The 16,432-nt window shown below is 35.7% G+C and overlaps 1 protein-coding gene across 2 annotated transcripts in view; it reads right to left on the bottom strand.

Annotated features, from left to right (window-relative positions):
- The window catches only part of ZnT35C (Zinc transporter 35C), a 114,164-nt gene that overhangs the window by 15,443 nt on the left and 82,289 nt on the right, over nucleotides 1-16,432 (bottom strand). For both annotated transcript variants that reach the window (XM_014233862.3, XM_036359754.2), the window contains 2 exons: nucleotides 5,510-6,146; nucleotides 2,941-3,088 (listed from right to left, as the gene is read on the bottom strand). In XM_014233862.3, the coding sequence (XP_014089337.3) occupies nucleotides 2,941-3,088; nucleotides 5,510-6,146 (785 nt within the window). The remainder of the gene's footprint in view (nucleotides 1-2,940; nucleotides 3,089-5,509; nucleotides 6,147-16,432) is intronic.

Below are 16,432 nucleotides of genomic sequence, written 5' to 3'. Positions count from 1 at the left end.
ACGTAACCACGTAGTAAAATTAAAAAGGTAAATGTCCTGGCTAATATATGGAACATGCCTTCGCATGTTCTAAAGGTTAGAAAATATGGTAAATAAATAATAGTTCGAGATCAGAATGGGAAAATCGATTAAAAGAAGAAAAAATTATGCCACACAGCTGCAAATTTTAAAAGTTGCCACATTGGTAGAAGTATAAAAAATTCCGAGAAAATAAATTTATAAGCATATACATACATACCCTGAAAAGAGTTCAAAGAGGTTGTCAAAAAAAGTTTTATTTAATGTTGTAGTTACTTAAAGCGGCATACCTAATGTGACAGCCTAAAACCAACGAATTTTGAGAGTTTAAAAATTAAACTACGCTATCAATGGTTTTTATATTTTAAGAGAATATTTATACAAATAAAAAAAATTGAATATTTTTCGAGTTACACACGAACTCTGGCGTTAAAAAAGCGTCCATCATTGCTGCAGTGGCACCGGTCCCCTCCGTGTAAGAAACCTACAAATAAATTCTTTGCTAGAAGATATTGTCCGTATAATCAGCTACGGGCAAAAAATTCAAAATTTTACAAAATGACGTCGTGTAAAGAAAAAAGAAAGATTTAACTTTTTTTATATTTGTCGTTTTTGGCACGCCTGTGAGGTCATTGTGTAGAGAACTATATACAGCACAAGCCTAAAAAATTTGGTAGTATTCAAACCGAGTAGTTCTTCAAGCAATTTTGAAGAGTGTAGTTTTGAGAAAAAGTGCTATAAAGATAAACTAATGAAGCTAATTGAACAGAGTGGTTCAAGTATAGAAGGCTGTAACACAAAAACTTTTTGATATATCGATTCAAAATTTAAGTATATAATTTTTAAAATCATATATTTAAGGAAAATTATATATTATATATAATATTATATTATAATTATATATTATTTTTATATAGAAATTATCTTCAAAGGAATTAGTTTTTTTTTTTAATTGTATTCCACTTTTTTCTAAAAATCGACGTTATTAACTTATATTTATACATATCCAGGTATCATGTATTTTATATATTGTGTACATGTGTGAATCGTATAACGGTAGATTAAAATTTTTATGTAAACACTTAAAATTCCATTGAAACCACGGGAACCGCAGAATTTCATAACACTCCCACATACATTTACTTATATACAGGTGTCAATACATGAAAGAGCTTTACTCTTTCAAGACCATTTAATATATTTTTGTATATGCATATGTATAAATAAGCAAAACACGATTAAACTAATAACAAGCTTTGAAAAGTAAAAATAAACAAGCACAACCCCCATGGTATAACGGCAACAAAGAAATAGAGCAACAACAATAAGGCGAAATTATAATGACAATTATCAGCTGAAAATGCAAAGAATAACACTAACTGTTGATATATAAATAAATATGTATGTATATGTACATAAAACGTGATGACATTAAAACACACTTCTGTAAAAACAAATAAGTTCATTTGCGTTGGTAACACCGGCGTCATGCCAAACAAATGACACGCACATAAACTCAAAACATATAAACAAGAAAAAACGTTAACTTCGGCTGCACCGAAACTATAATAACCTCCACATCTACAATTTTTTATCGTTAGTTATCTGATGAGAATAAAATGTTCGGATAATCACGCGTTATCTGTAATAATAATTTTTGCCAAATTTCGTGAAGATATCTCATGAAATGAAAACGCTTACCATACAAGGACTTGAGCTTGAACGAGCAGTTTGTATGGGAGCTGTATGCTATAGCTGTCCGATAACGACGGTTCTGACAAATGATCAGCTTCTTGGTGAGAAAGGAACGTGTGTAAAATTGCAGAGCGATGTCTCAAAAACTTAGAGACTAATGCGCGTATATATAGACAGACAGACGGACAAGGGTAAATTGACTCAGTTCGGCAGGCTAATCATTGATATATATTTGAAATTTAATGTATATTGTTGAGGGTATAAAATCACGCACACATAAGCAAAAATGTATGGTAATGCGCTGATTTATGCTTTTATTGTTGTTGTCAGTGTTAACACCTAAGCACAGTGTCATTACCCTGTATTACTGTCGCAAGCAGTCATTATTTCACACCGAGGGGTAAGAATGGTTTTATCTTTGGATATGTATGTGCTAATACATATGTGTGTATATTAGGGTGGAGCGAAAAAAATTTTTCTTTATTGCTTAGCCCGAGGGTAAAATATGTAGATTATAAAAAGGCAAAATTTTTGACCACAAAAAAAATTTAACATCTAGAGGCGGCCCACTCAGTTTTAAATAAATTTCGAGTTAAACTTTTTTTGGACACACAAAAAATTATTTTTGGCTTAAACTCTTTATATTCATATAAAAATTACCGAATGTGACTGTTTTTGACTCAAAATTTAGTTTAACGCTCAAGGAAAGCATGTTATCGTTTAAGACTTTTTTTTAAACTCCAACAAAGACCACAAAAAATTTTCTCTCAGCTTCTCGAACACTTATCAAAAATTTTTTACGAAAAAAAAATTTTCACTCGAAAATTTACTTTAAAACTGAGGTGGGGCCGCTTCTAGATATTAAAAAAAAAATATTTTTTTGTCAAAAATTTTCTTTTTTTATAATCTACAGATTTTTTTTTCACTCCACCCTAATATACCGTAGTGTTATTGTTGTTGTTAATGTTGTATCCTAATTTTCAATATGTATGTAAAAAAAAGTTTTCTCGCCTGTTTGTTTTTTTTGTGTTTTTTTGTTAACAACATAAGCAGACGTACCATAACTTAAGCATAACATACATGAAATATCAAAAACTTACGTTACATAACTAAGCATAGCAAAAACCTATATAACGTAGCATAAGCATACATAACATAGCACCGCATAACTTAAACATACATAACATACCATAGCATAGCATATAAAGAGTGTGTTTGTGTACTCACCGATTGCCAAATGTACGGAGAGGGCGACTTTATTAATGCTCAACGCCCAAATACGCAAATTATGCACACGTCTCACACCCTCAATATGCTCGAAGACTTCAAGGACCTCGGCGTAGTGCATATAACTGGGTGTACCTTCCATTAAAACCTATTTATCATTTTGCCGGGCGAAGCATGTAAGCAACCGAACAGCAAAATGACAGTTGCACGCAAAGTCACAGAGCCACAAGTTCACACAGTCCAGCAGCAAGAAGCGAGTCCATATTGGTAGGTGGTCGTCATTAATTCACACGCAGATATACCGTTATGTGGGTGAGTGCGTGGGCGTGTTACAGTTTGATTGCCATGTTGTTGGTGTTGGTGCAGTAGAAAAGAAAAACAAAAACAAACAAAAAAATTAAAGAAAAGGAAAATTAAAATGAATAAAGCAAATATTAGTGGTGTTTAACTATAATTGTTGTTGTTCAAGTAATCAAAACCGTTAACAGGATAATCAAATTTAAACGGCCTAAAAGATTAGAAAGTGGGGCAAGTAAATAAAACAAATAAAGTAGAAATGTGTAAACAATCTGTTGACAATAGTTGGCAAGCAGTCGTGAAGGGAGGACATAGAAAGAGAAAAAACAAAAAATGAGGGTAGAGAGCGAGAATGAGTGGGAAATAAACAAAGAAACACTACAAAGTAATTATCTACAAAATATAAAAAGAAAAACAGGCTGTATATCAGAAAATACCTCAAACGGTTATGAATAGGATAAGTACCTCAAGAAAATGTAGCTCAACATATATTTAAAGATATTTGTCCGAACCTAACTAACCTAAATACATCTTAGCTCACCTTACATAATTCAGCATGAATTGTAATATATAAATTTTCATGAAGAGAGCGATAGTATATACATGCAACTTATCTTACAGAAGCTCAGCTAACCTACGTTTCTTAAACATAGAGTATAACAATCAAAAATCACGTAATTCAACGCTAGCAGTTCTAGTCTTAACATAAACATTTGCAGAAATACCCAAGCCGAAAAAAGTAAAATAATGCAATATTTTCCGACGTAACCTTACTTTGTATACCCTAATCAGTCCGCCTTAACTTCGTTGACATTCATAATCATCTAACCTTTTTCAGTTTGTTCAAATAAAAAAGCACTTTAAGAGAGCTATTTATCTAAAAGTTCTAACCATCTAACTTAACCAAGCCTAATTTAGTATAGCCCAATTAAGCTGTCATAAATTCGAAACTGAACTATCTTGAAAGAACTGCTCATTGATTTAAGATCGCACCAGCTTATACTGGCTGAGCGAAGCTTAGATTAGGTCCTGCAAAGTCCCAGTTGAACAACTATGAACGCTGGTCCTCACAAAACTGCTAAATATGGATCACCAGACACTTATAGATCGACGCTATGTTAAGGCAACTAATATCCAGCAACTTCGCCAGGTTCACCAAAAGTATGTCTCTTGAAATGTTTCAACCTTACTTTAGCAAAATCTAGGTAGTTGTGAAGAAAGTGTCTAAATGCTTCCACCTCGCTTTCTACCATGTAGCTTTGGCAATTTGCGTCTAACAAGATATACATATAACCTCAACGCATTTGAGCCTATTGAACGGTGTCCAGTGAGAAAACCTACCAAGAAGGGGAGATGAATATTGGTAAGAGCAAGTGATACAGTGGATATCCACTATTCCACTTTGGACCAGAAAGCTAACCACAGCCGAACAAGTTTTGGTTGTTAACCAGCGCTTGCAGAGATCACAGAAAGTCCATATATTAACGCTAAAACACTAGAGAACAGCGGAGTACTGACTTGTTGCTAATCTGATGAAATTGGAAAGCTTGAGCTCTCTATTTTGCAGTTTTGCAGTTTCCAACGTTTCCGCTGTGAGTCAACATAAGACTTGAACATTCATCGAGCGAATTTTTTTGGTTATATACCAGTGCCAGATTTTCCTAGATATTTTCAAAGATCCATAAAGAAAATCGAGCATTCTGTTATTTATTTCGCTAAACAACATACCGATAAACTAAAGAAAGAAATATTAAACTGGATAATCTTTTAGAGTTTGTCGTTTGCATCGGATCTTATTTCACAGCTTCCTAGGGTTAACTTTGAACTTGTAGATTTTTAAAAATCAAGGTAAATGCAAAACTATCTATCACTACTTTTGATGCCGGTTACTAGAAGTCAAAAGCTTAAGGTTTCTTTGTGAGGAATACTGCACTTAATAGAAAAAAAAAGAAATCCAATAAAGATCCCACGCTGTCAGTTAAGAAAAGACTTCAAACCCACAGAACCTCAGTTCCGTCAGAGAGGTTCCAAAACTTAAAATGGCGAGTCAAATAATTCATCTAACGCCACTACCAATGGAGCTTTTTTTCTTTCAAGTTTGGAGATTCTAATATGAATTTTAAATAATTTTAAAAGCTATGCAAAATTAAAATCAGTCTTCAATATCCAATTCACGCTCTACATCTGCCTCTCTCTTTTTTGTTCTCTACCTGTCTTTTTTGAATATACACTTCTATATATTTATATCTCAAACTCTAAACTATATACACACCAAGAGCGCATCCTTCATGATCGTAAATGTCGTGAAGAGCACAATGATCGAGAAAATGAAAGTGCAAACGGGATCAACAATCGCCCAATCCGGACGGAAGAAAATCACCAAAGCGGCTACAAATACACCCGCACTCTGTATCATATCGCCCACAACGTGTATGAAAGCGGCGCGTACATTCAAATTCTCCGCCTCACGTGACGCCACACCGCCATGATGATGTGCACCCGGCGCGGTCTCAGCCATGATCGCCGCAATCTCGGCGCGCACTTCCCTCGCCGTTGTAGAATTCTGATAAGAGAACGTGGACAAGCCGGAGACGGGCATAACGGCATCATTGGTGTTCAAGTCAAGTTCTGCAGCACCAGCTTCCAGCGGCCGCTGCGTTGGTGGCAGCGAGCAGTGACCTGTGGGTGTACACGTTGGACCGGCTACAAAGCGTTTTTCGCTACTCGCAACAGGTTTAATAGTGGCGGTGGAGAGCGCTAGGCTACCGCTGATCTCCTCACTGACATCCACTTGCAAATTAGCAGCTTTCTTGCCCTTCTTCTGCTTCTTTGACTTGCCACCGTGACTGTGGCCATGCGAGCTAGACATACCGCCATGCGTGTGACCATGTTGCAGCTGTATGCCCATGCTGAAATGCAGAGAGTAAGAGTAAATAATAAAATTAAAATTAGTAAAAAAATAACAGCGCAATTAAAGTTTAAGCCAAGCCAGAGTTTTGTGCGAATTTTCGCACAATTCAGGAAGTTTCTAGCGACTTACTTCTGTTTCAAATCAACACTAATTACATTCTTTCCACTTCACTCCACTTGGCGCGCCAAGTTTTTGCGCTTTAGCTGGTTAATTTCATACAATTATTATGCTTGCCAAGGCAACATTGCGCCATAACGCCTTCTGGGTCTAATAACTTACCGCTTATGCACATTTCTTACAACATATATCAAACTACAGCCGAGTTGTTGCTCGGCAACTTGACTTGCCTTGTCTTTTGCTAATATTTTCATTCAAAGCAGAACTAAAGACTTTGCTACGCCATCCCAACACTTTTGTTGCATAGTTTTGTGCGCGCACACTCGCTCATCTAACGCTTAAACCACAAAGCGTTGCTCGATTCTTCTGTTTTTTCCTTCTTCCTCGAATATTTCCTTACGTCTGCGGCAGCGTAACACTTGCCGCTTGAGGGCGCTCGCAGCTTTATAAATAAATGCTAAGAAATGGCTCGCAGTTCCGCTTCAATTCCTTGCCGTTCGTCTCAACTCGTTGCGTCTACTACAGTGCCACTGCACTTCAGCATAAAATTCGGTGTGTGCAGCCGAGCATAATACAAAATGTTATTTCGTATTTCTTTATCGCGTTATGTAGAAATTTTATTATTTTATTGAAAGAGTAGTAAATGAAAATATATGCAATATTCTAGAATTGAATGAAAGGAATTGTGTTAATAAAAGTAACGCAATTCAATCAGTTAGTCAAAATTTTTTTTTGTATTCCGAGGATGTCTAAAAGCATTGAGCTAAGAAAAATTCTAATTTTTTAGAATTCGACTGCAAAGTTTTGTGAAAGTTCTTAGTACTGAACATCCTGAATCCGTTAAAACCGTAGACTAAGAAAAGCTTTAAGTTTCTCAGCCTATCAGTGGGCAATAATATCGTCAGTGCTGTCGATTACCAATATAAAAATACTTATAGATCGGTTGAAACTTCATAGACAACTTAACTCCTAGAATAAAAGATTATACAGCTCTGTAAGGACCTGCGCTTGAAACGCAGGGAACATAAAGTACACGGAAAAAGTTCACAAAAACTTTTTAAATCGAAAAAATGTGGACTGTCACGACGAAATATTGGTCATAGGTCAAGGCACTATATTCATAATAATAAAGTGACCTTGCTCTACAATTGAGAATTTGAATTTAGTACACATAAGCCGCAGTTTGAAACTAAAAAAATAAAAGACAACAACTGAACTCAATCGAATACAAGGGAACATATCAAAGGTTACAGATAAATACAAGGGTGGCAAATTCCTTATATTGACGAATATGGATTTTTATAATACAAACCTTGTTAAACCTGCTGAGTTTCTGCGACTATCTAACAGACTCAAAAAAAGAACAAACTAAAAGAGAAGACGTACCCAAGCAACATAATAAGGTAATTTCGTACAGAAACTTTGTGTTAGTGACTGAAACTAGTCCTTCACAATTGGTTCTCAAAGACGCCGATTGCTTGATAGCTTGTGTTGATGAACTGAAGAGAAACTTAAAACGTTTCGTTATCTCTCTTTGCTTCTATAAGATTTTGAAGTCTTAATTGTTCAGAGGTTTGAATATGAGTCGTAATGAAAATGTCAACAGATATGTATAAAGTGATTGAGTTTCCAAGATTCTTGAGAACTAGAAAAATTTAATCGAATTTCTACCTTTATGTTACTTCTGGTATAAAAAGTACGCTCATTAAGATATATCAGTAGTTTATAGTTGGTTTGACATCTGAACAATTTTGACTCAGACTGCAAAAAATTTCACGTATTTGACTACAAAACTTAATTATCACCTTCAAAATAGGCTCCTGAGCCGGTACAACCATGCCAACCATTAACCCAATTATCCATAAGCTTCAGTGCCTTCAGCGAATTAAATATTTTGGGTTCACTTTATTTAACTGATTCAGAAGAATAGATCAAACCGATGTCATAAATGAATTGGATTTGACATAATGACATGATTTTGAAGCTTCAAGTATCGCGGTTTTCTCAAAAATTTAGACAGAGGTGTACCAGAGCTATCATAGCAAAAATTATGTAACTACCCAATCAAGCTTCTAAACTTTAAATTAGGTTCAGTTAAATTTTTCTTAGAATATATTTAACCACAGTAAAAACGAATCGAAGCCGTGCAACAAATTTATTCTCCTTTTGTCTTGATATCTTGCTCTCGCAATTCCCTTCAACCAACGTGGCGTCCACTACCAAGTGTGCTTTTCATCACAACAAAAACGCTTTAACAAATGATTGCCCTAATCGCCGCACACATTCAAGGTACCAACAAAGCACCAGAGCAAATGATGCTGCAACTTTCAAAGTTCTTGCATTTATCGGCAGCATTCGAGTATAGAGTTAAACTTTTTATTTCACTTTTTGCTGACAAACGTAATTTATTTGGTTTGTGTATATTTTTTCTTGCCTACCCAGTCCAGCTTACTCCTTTCAGAGAGCTTTACTGCCAAGCGCCAGCTGCGTTTTAGCCAGATTTGCTATCGCTTCGTTGCAATTCAAAAATAATTGCAAACCAATTTTTCTTTGTTTGTGAAAGTCAAAAACTTTTGGACAACACAAAACCAAAGGGAAACCGAACCGACAACAACAAAAAAGAATAGCACACGAGACACACAGTTAACGCGCAAGCAGCTCCCAAAGCGTAGGCGTACAAAAAAGAAAACATAGAAGACACCCATTGGCGGCGTGTATTATTTGTTGCGAGTTTAGCAAAGATTTATTGCAGTTTTGCAGCAAATTTCAGGGACAATTGCCGAACAAAAAAAGAAAAGGAAAAAAAAAAAACTTTGGCGCAAGAATATTTCGAAAGGAAGCGTATCAGTTTCGGTTGGTTGGCAGTTTCAGTTGGTGACTTTCTGCGGAATTTGCGTATGTGTGTGTGCATGTGTTTCTAAATTTTCTTGTGCCAGTTTGACATTCTCATTGTTTGCTTACAGTCTCTTCAGCGCTGTCATTGCTATTGACGCCTTTTGTTGTTGTGACTATCACTTAGTGTTGTTGTTGCTGTTGTTATTTCAAGATTTTTGCGTAGCTGAAGTGCTTGTACACACTCAAAAACCGCTAGTTTCCGTTTCCCATCGCTTACTAACGATTTTCAAGTGCCTTCAAATTGCGCTTCGAATGTTTTTATAACCTAAACAGAATATATTAAGTTTTTCACGAAGTTTGTAAAAGCCAAAAGTAAAAGTCGGAAACACTATAAATTATAGGTATATGTTATATAAATGATAACCGTGAGTAGCTGCGTCGGTTTAACCATATATGTCCGTATGGCTGTATAAGCGCGAACTAGTCCCTCAGTTTTTGAGATATCAATCTGAAACTTTGTAGCCGTACTTTCCTTCCCAAGAAGATGCTCATTCGGACTACTATAGCGTATAGCTGCCATGTAAACCGATCGATTAAAATCAAGTGCTTGTATGACTATCTTGTTTAATTGAGAAGATATCTACAAATTATTAACCAAGACAGCGCTATAATCTCCGAAAGAAGTTTTCAGATCAGTCCAATATAGCATACAGCTGCCATACAATCTGACCGATCAAAATCCAGTTCTTATATGAAAAACTTTTTTATTTCACAATATATCTTCACGAAATTCAGCACATGGTATTGTCCAAGGCAGCGCTACAACCTCCGGTCGTATTGTTCAGATCGCACCAAAAACGCAAATAGCTATCATACAAACTGACCGATGCTATAAAAGAATGCACCTGTGAGCGGTATTATAGCTTTGGAGCGGTCGTAACAATTTCTCTTGTTTTATTGTTGTTCCATAACAGTTTTATTATTTATTCGTGCTTTGGGTAATATTTTCACTTTTGTCATAATTCTGCACACGCTCCCACACACGCACACACTTTGGTATTTTTCCATCTTTTTTCGTATTACTTTTATCGCTTTGTTGCTGTTACTGCTGTTATTGTTTTCCTGTTTGCATCTGGCTTATCACCCACTTCCGGCTGTTATTGAACGAAACAGCCGAGCGAAAGCAACAATAAACGCTTTTGCAAAAGTTGGTCGTCACCGTTATTTGTGCCGCTTTTTTGCTGACTTGTTTATTGTTTTTATTATTGTTGTTGCCATTGTTGACATCTTGTTATTTGCGCTACACACACATACACACGCAGATTATTGAGGGCGCACACGCTTCAAATGTGAGATATGCTTGCAAGCATAAGTATATGTGCCTGTGTGTGTGTATGTGTTTGCATGTATTTGTTGTCAACAATTTTGCCCTATATTTACTTAACTCATTCCCTTTCCTCAGCTTCTTCACTTCACTTTTTTCTAGAGACTACCTTCTTTCCGTGCCTTCCGTTCACTTTTACTTTCACCATTGTTGCATACTTTTGTGCGCCATATCATATATCAAAGTGTGCATTTCAATGTAAGTGGTGTTTAGTGTGTTCGCATGTGTGTGCGCGCGTGGGTAAACCAAAAAGTCAAGTAGCGGTCAATTTGAAAAACTGTAACTCTTCACACAGTTTACTGTTGAAAACTTTCCCTGCGTGTATGTGTGTGTAAGTTCAAAAGCTTGTGAAAGCTATTGAGTTACGTGTTTTCCGCATTGTTGTAAGCAGCAAACAATTCGTGATTTTGTAGTTTACTTTTAGGCGCGCTTGAGTATAGAGCAAACATATCGTTTGACATTTCATAAGCATTCAATTCTCAACAACTTTATAAGTGGGCATTTAAGTATGGTATCTCTTCAAAGTCAGACCTGGATATTCTATCTCTTATTAATTTTTGGAGAAGAATGCGGAAGAAAGTGGGAACATTGCACCACAACTGTTTTGGATTTCATTTAAATGGCTTTCTTTAAGCCGAAAGTATATCTTACATGCCTACATTGATTTAGGAATGAGCCGGCTATTTCAAGGTGCTGTAAGACTACTTGAAGTCAGCATAAAACTACAATTTCGATTAAAAGCCCATAAATCACCTTGGTATATTATTTGTACGCTTTCATCTGAACAACCCATTAGATATCTTGCTTTTATGTTGGTCTCATTGGAGCCAATCAAAATTTGCTCCAGTCAGAAGCTTTATATAAGATTGCAATTTTTGAAACAGATTACGTGGTATATCATGAATCAACAAAAGTTATTGCAAATACACATTTATCTAGCCTTTGCGTAATGCATGCTGTAAATGTCAGTGTATATAATCTCGGTCTATAACTCTCGATAGATCGGGTTAAAGATTAAGAGGAAGATATTTAAAGACCTTTTAAAAAAAAATGGGTTATAAAACATTCGAACCTGAGAATATAAGACCTGATACAGGTATTGTCTAAAATGTTCAAAAATCGCTGATAGTCTAATCTTGGCTCATCCATTGTGACCTCTGGTTAATTCTAAACATGTTCGGAGGTAATAATATGTATTCTCTGAAGTTCACACGAGAATATTTTCATACAAACTCCATAAAATATTATGAAAAGATTCTGAACCTAATTAATAAATATTATATATCACCGGCTCTCGAACGAGTGTACGATGAAAAAGATAAAATAAACTCATTTAGCGACCACTTAAGATAAGGCCGTTAACTGTTAATTTTAGGTAAATTTCCACGCGAACCTCACTGTTGTACTTGTTAAACGCAGCACTTAATGAAGCTTTTTATTGCATTTGCCGAGGAAGAAAGGAACACAGTTCGTTCATCCATCACTTTAGATATTAGAATAATCAGCTTAGAACCCAAAGAGAATTCTCCCCATTAATCACTTCAATCCATGGAGGAGGCAAACATTTAAAGGAAAGTTAGAGCACGGAGCAAAAAGTGCGTGGATGTTTCGAGTTGATCTACTTCCATACAATTTTCATCCGACAAATTTTCAGCCCCACCGCATAAACGCCTATTGGATAATGTCCAGTAAGAACTCCTACAGTTGCGGCAAGATGAACCTTGCTGAGAAAAAGTTATGCAGTGGATATGCGTGGGATCTACAGAAAGATCTCACAGTCACACAGTAGCTATTTGTTGACAAACTACTGCTAAGGTTATGCGAAGTCCAGAGGTCCAGCGCTAGAACGCAAGAGGTCAGCAAGTCATTTTCAATCCGATGGGATCGAAACAAAGCTCAAAATATTTGTATTGCTTTTCTGCTGTCGGTGTGAATGTTAGTAAATCTCTTGGTTATTCTTTAAACTAGTAATCTCATAGGTAAGAGTGCTTATTAGAGCTATCAGTCAGTATCTAAGGAGCTTTATTTCCAAGAGTCCCCGTTAGCAGCATTAAGAAATATCTGAAAATACTTTTTCGGCTCGTCAGACTTTGTACTTAGTCTTTCAGTTAGATACGTAAAGATGGAAGTGGCAGCTAAAAAATATCTGATAATAGACTTTGGTTCACCACATTTAGCTCTTAGTGCTTTGTTACACATTTTTAACCGATAGACTCCGGTCGTGGTTATCACAATAGCATTATTTTTCGTAATGATACTTTTATTTCACTCTCTTACAGTCTGTCTTTCCTTTTCTCTTCTTTCCCTAAATTCAAGAGATTGCATCTCTCTCTCGAGAACGAATTCCTGTTTAGAGATGGGTCCTTCATAACTTTAACATTTAAATTTATTGGTTCTCTAACGTGTCAGTTTAAAATATTTACTTTCGCTTCAAACATTTACTCTAGCATCATCTCTCTACTACATTTCTATTAGCTTAGACTCTCCATCAGCTGCTTTTGCAATCAATCAGCTAAGCAGCATCCTATCAATACACTGCACTATTATTAACTTGTTTTGACTACTGAAATTCTCAACTCGTACCGAACGCTCACTGCCGGTAATATGAACACTTAATATCTTACTCTATAGTCGACCATGACATATATTGACACACAAGTACTGTTGTTTGGAGCTTCCTTAGCCTATTTGAACTATTACTACTACGTTTTAGTCGGCAGTGGTTCAAAGGCAGAAATGCAACAAGATTTTTGAATTTAATGGTTTTCCCTATTTGCCTTTGTGGAATTTAGGGGGAGAAAGCAGCAAAAATGAAGGAAGAAGTAAAGCGATAGAAAAAGAGAGAGTTGGTAAAGGCAGTACAGCAAAAAGAGAGCAGGGAATTTTAGGGAAATAAAAGGAAAACAGTTGGCAAAAGTAATCGAATTTTGCTACTTTTCCGCTGGAACGTTATAGCCTTTTAGTAGGGAATTTTTTTAAGTGTTTTTGTTAATTTTTTTTTTCATTTTTCGTTCTTTTTTCTATTTTTCTGCGTTTTTCTGTTTTATATATTGTTTTTGTTTATTTATTTGTCACAAGCGGACTGACTTTGCTTCGTAAAATCCTTTGAGATGTTCAGCAATGTTGTTGTATCTATTATGTTTGTTGTTTGTTTTTTGTTGTTGCCACAGTTGTTTTTATTGTTATTACTAATACGTTTGTTGTTCTTGTTATCGTTATTGTTGTTGCACTCCTTGATTGCACTGATCAGCCGGCTTGCGGTCATTTTGTTAGACTCCTAGCTTTTTGGCAGCCAAACACCGACACAAACGCACACAAACACACACAAATATTCTTCCAAAAAAGCGAATTCTCCTAGCTACAAGCATATTCACAGCTGACAAGTTGTGCCGCACAGCGTGTATTTGCAGTAAAATAGCTTTGAAAATTTATATTGCATACATTGAGGCGCACACACCGCCTGCAGTTGTTAGCAATGCTGCTGTAGCTGTTGCTTTGCAATTTTTTAAGCCACCCGTTTGCAGTTTCTCAATTTACGTTGCACTTCATACAATTTTTTTTGTTGTTGTTGCTTGTTTAGTGTTTTCGTTGGCATTTCACTTCCTTGCTGGCAGCAGCATTTTCGATTTGTGTTTTTTTGTTTTCCCTTTGCTTTCTCAGTCATTCTTAGCCACTTGACGCTGGACGCTCGTTTGGTTTGGCAATTTATGGCCTCAACTGTGGACGGCCAAGCGAGCAACGGTCATGTGAGTACGTGTGTGTTAACACTCCTCTTTTGGCGTAAGGCAGCAGCGTTGCCAATGTTGCAAGCAATTGTGCACTTCACTTGACATTTGCAGCTTTTCTTATTGGCATATAAATATTTAGGCGACTAAAGTGTGAATTTCGTACATGCTTAGCATTTTTCTCATCGGCTTTGCTTGCCGCAAGCAGCTTTGAGAATTCAAACAACAAGCACAAAAAATCAAATGTTGGACCTTCCATTTTGCGACACTTTCTTTCTTTTCTATAAATTTATTTACATGCTCGAGCATTTTTCGGAAATTCTCTCAAATGCTTTACCGTTATTTTTTGTAATTTTTTCTAAACAAAATATCAAAAAAAAAATCCTAAAATCGCTTCAAAATGTTAATCAGCACCAGGAATTGAAATCTGGTAAGCGGAAGAGCATAACCGTATACAATAAACAACTTGATAAGTGCTCCGTACCGAAAACTTGCTTGTTGAGTGCAGCTTAGCTGGTTTTAGGCAGCTCAGAGCGGATATTTTTCAGACATTAACATAGCTGCAAGCGGATGTGGCATGTGTGGCAGCGTTATTAGCACGCTTGGGTTCATAAATTCTTGAATGTGTGGCAACCACCATGAATACTGGCTTAAGTTAAAAGATTTTCGGTAGGTATTTTTTTTTTGGACTTTTTACAGTCTTTATATTAACACCAATTTTAAGTTAGTTGGCAATTATTTTTTTATATTTCGATTTTATTTCCAACTGTACAAGTCTCTTCCGAAGTTGAGCTTTTGTTACTACTGCAACCGTTCAAAATCAGTAGAAGTCTTACTATCAACTCAATTTAAAACCAACTCCAATACCAATATTTATAAAAATATCAATAGCAATATCAAACCCAGTACCATTACTAATAACAGAATCAATACCAATACCAATATTAATACTAATAACAATATCAATATCAGTACCAATAATAATACCAATGTCAATATCTATATTAGTACCATTACCAATAGCAATACCAACATAAATACCAATACCAATATTAATAAAAAAACGTCAATAATAATACCAATATCAATACCAATACCAATAACAATACTAATACCAATATTAATACTATAAGCAATATCAATATCAGTACCAATAAGAATATTAACGTCAATATCTATATCAGTACCATTACCAATACCAATACCAATAAAAACACAAATACCAATACCTAGTACGAATATCAATACCAATGTCAACATCAAAGACAATTTCAATACCAATACCAATACCAATCCCAATACCAATACCAATACCAATACCAATACCAATACCATATACCATACCAGTACCATATACCAACAAAGTTAAAAATGTGAAAATATTTTTTTTTTTTTCAAACTCTACTTCCAATTTCTGCTCAACTTGACACTCTCAGATGTAAAAAAAACTCTAGTTTGCAACTCTAACCGTGATTCTCTAGATCCCCACTGTCTTATCATCCTATTCCTTAGCCACTCTCTTCTTCTAATTCGACCTTCATATCTTTCCAAAGAGCTGCCGCATAACTTCCTCTAGAAGCTTGTTGGACGAAAATGTCTAAACAAAATGTCCTCAAATTGTCTAACATACAGTCGAAAGCCAAATTTGATGTTCAAAATACCACAGAGCTCTCACATAATACTCAAACATCTTTTGGATCACTTCATCTCTTTTCTTCTCCTTTCATTTCCTTAGAAATACCCACTTAAGTTCGACAAAAAAAAAACATCCAGCTCATTACACGCTTAATGACTCAGTGGAGTTGCAAGTTCTATTAAAACATAAAGTACTTGTTCTTCCTTTCTCCGTTCATTTCGTTGCACTCTTCATCTTCATTCTTTTGATATTTCGAAAAGAAACCCATTTTCTAGCGCATTTCAATGTCCTCTCGTAAATAGTTGGGTAATTCAAAGTTGTCAGTTAATTACGCTGCAACCTCTACCCTTCACTTGGACATCTCCTCACTCTATCTCTCTCTGTCACTCTTTCTACTCGTGAGCCTTTGCACTTTAAGCTTTTCTTCGCCCCTTGCACGCTTCTGCACTTCATTACGTTGCATTACGCTACGTTGCTTGTGTTTTCGCTTAAGTGCAGGTCGTTGAGGCGAAACAGAAAACAAAACACAAAAAAAAAAAAATTTTTACTACATTCACGTTCCACAAAGGAAACATTGCTATTGCAAC

Source organism: Bactrocera oleae, chromosome 3, assembly GCF_042242935.1.
Source record: "Bactrocera oleae isolate idBacOlea1 chromosome 3, idBacOlea1, whole genome shotgun sequence".
NCBI lineage: Eukaryota > Metazoa > Arthropoda > Insecta > Diptera > Tephritidae > Bactrocera > Bactrocera oleae.
Note: the sequence above shows the minus strand (reverse complement) of the source record. Positions and strands in the feature narration are given on the sequence as shown.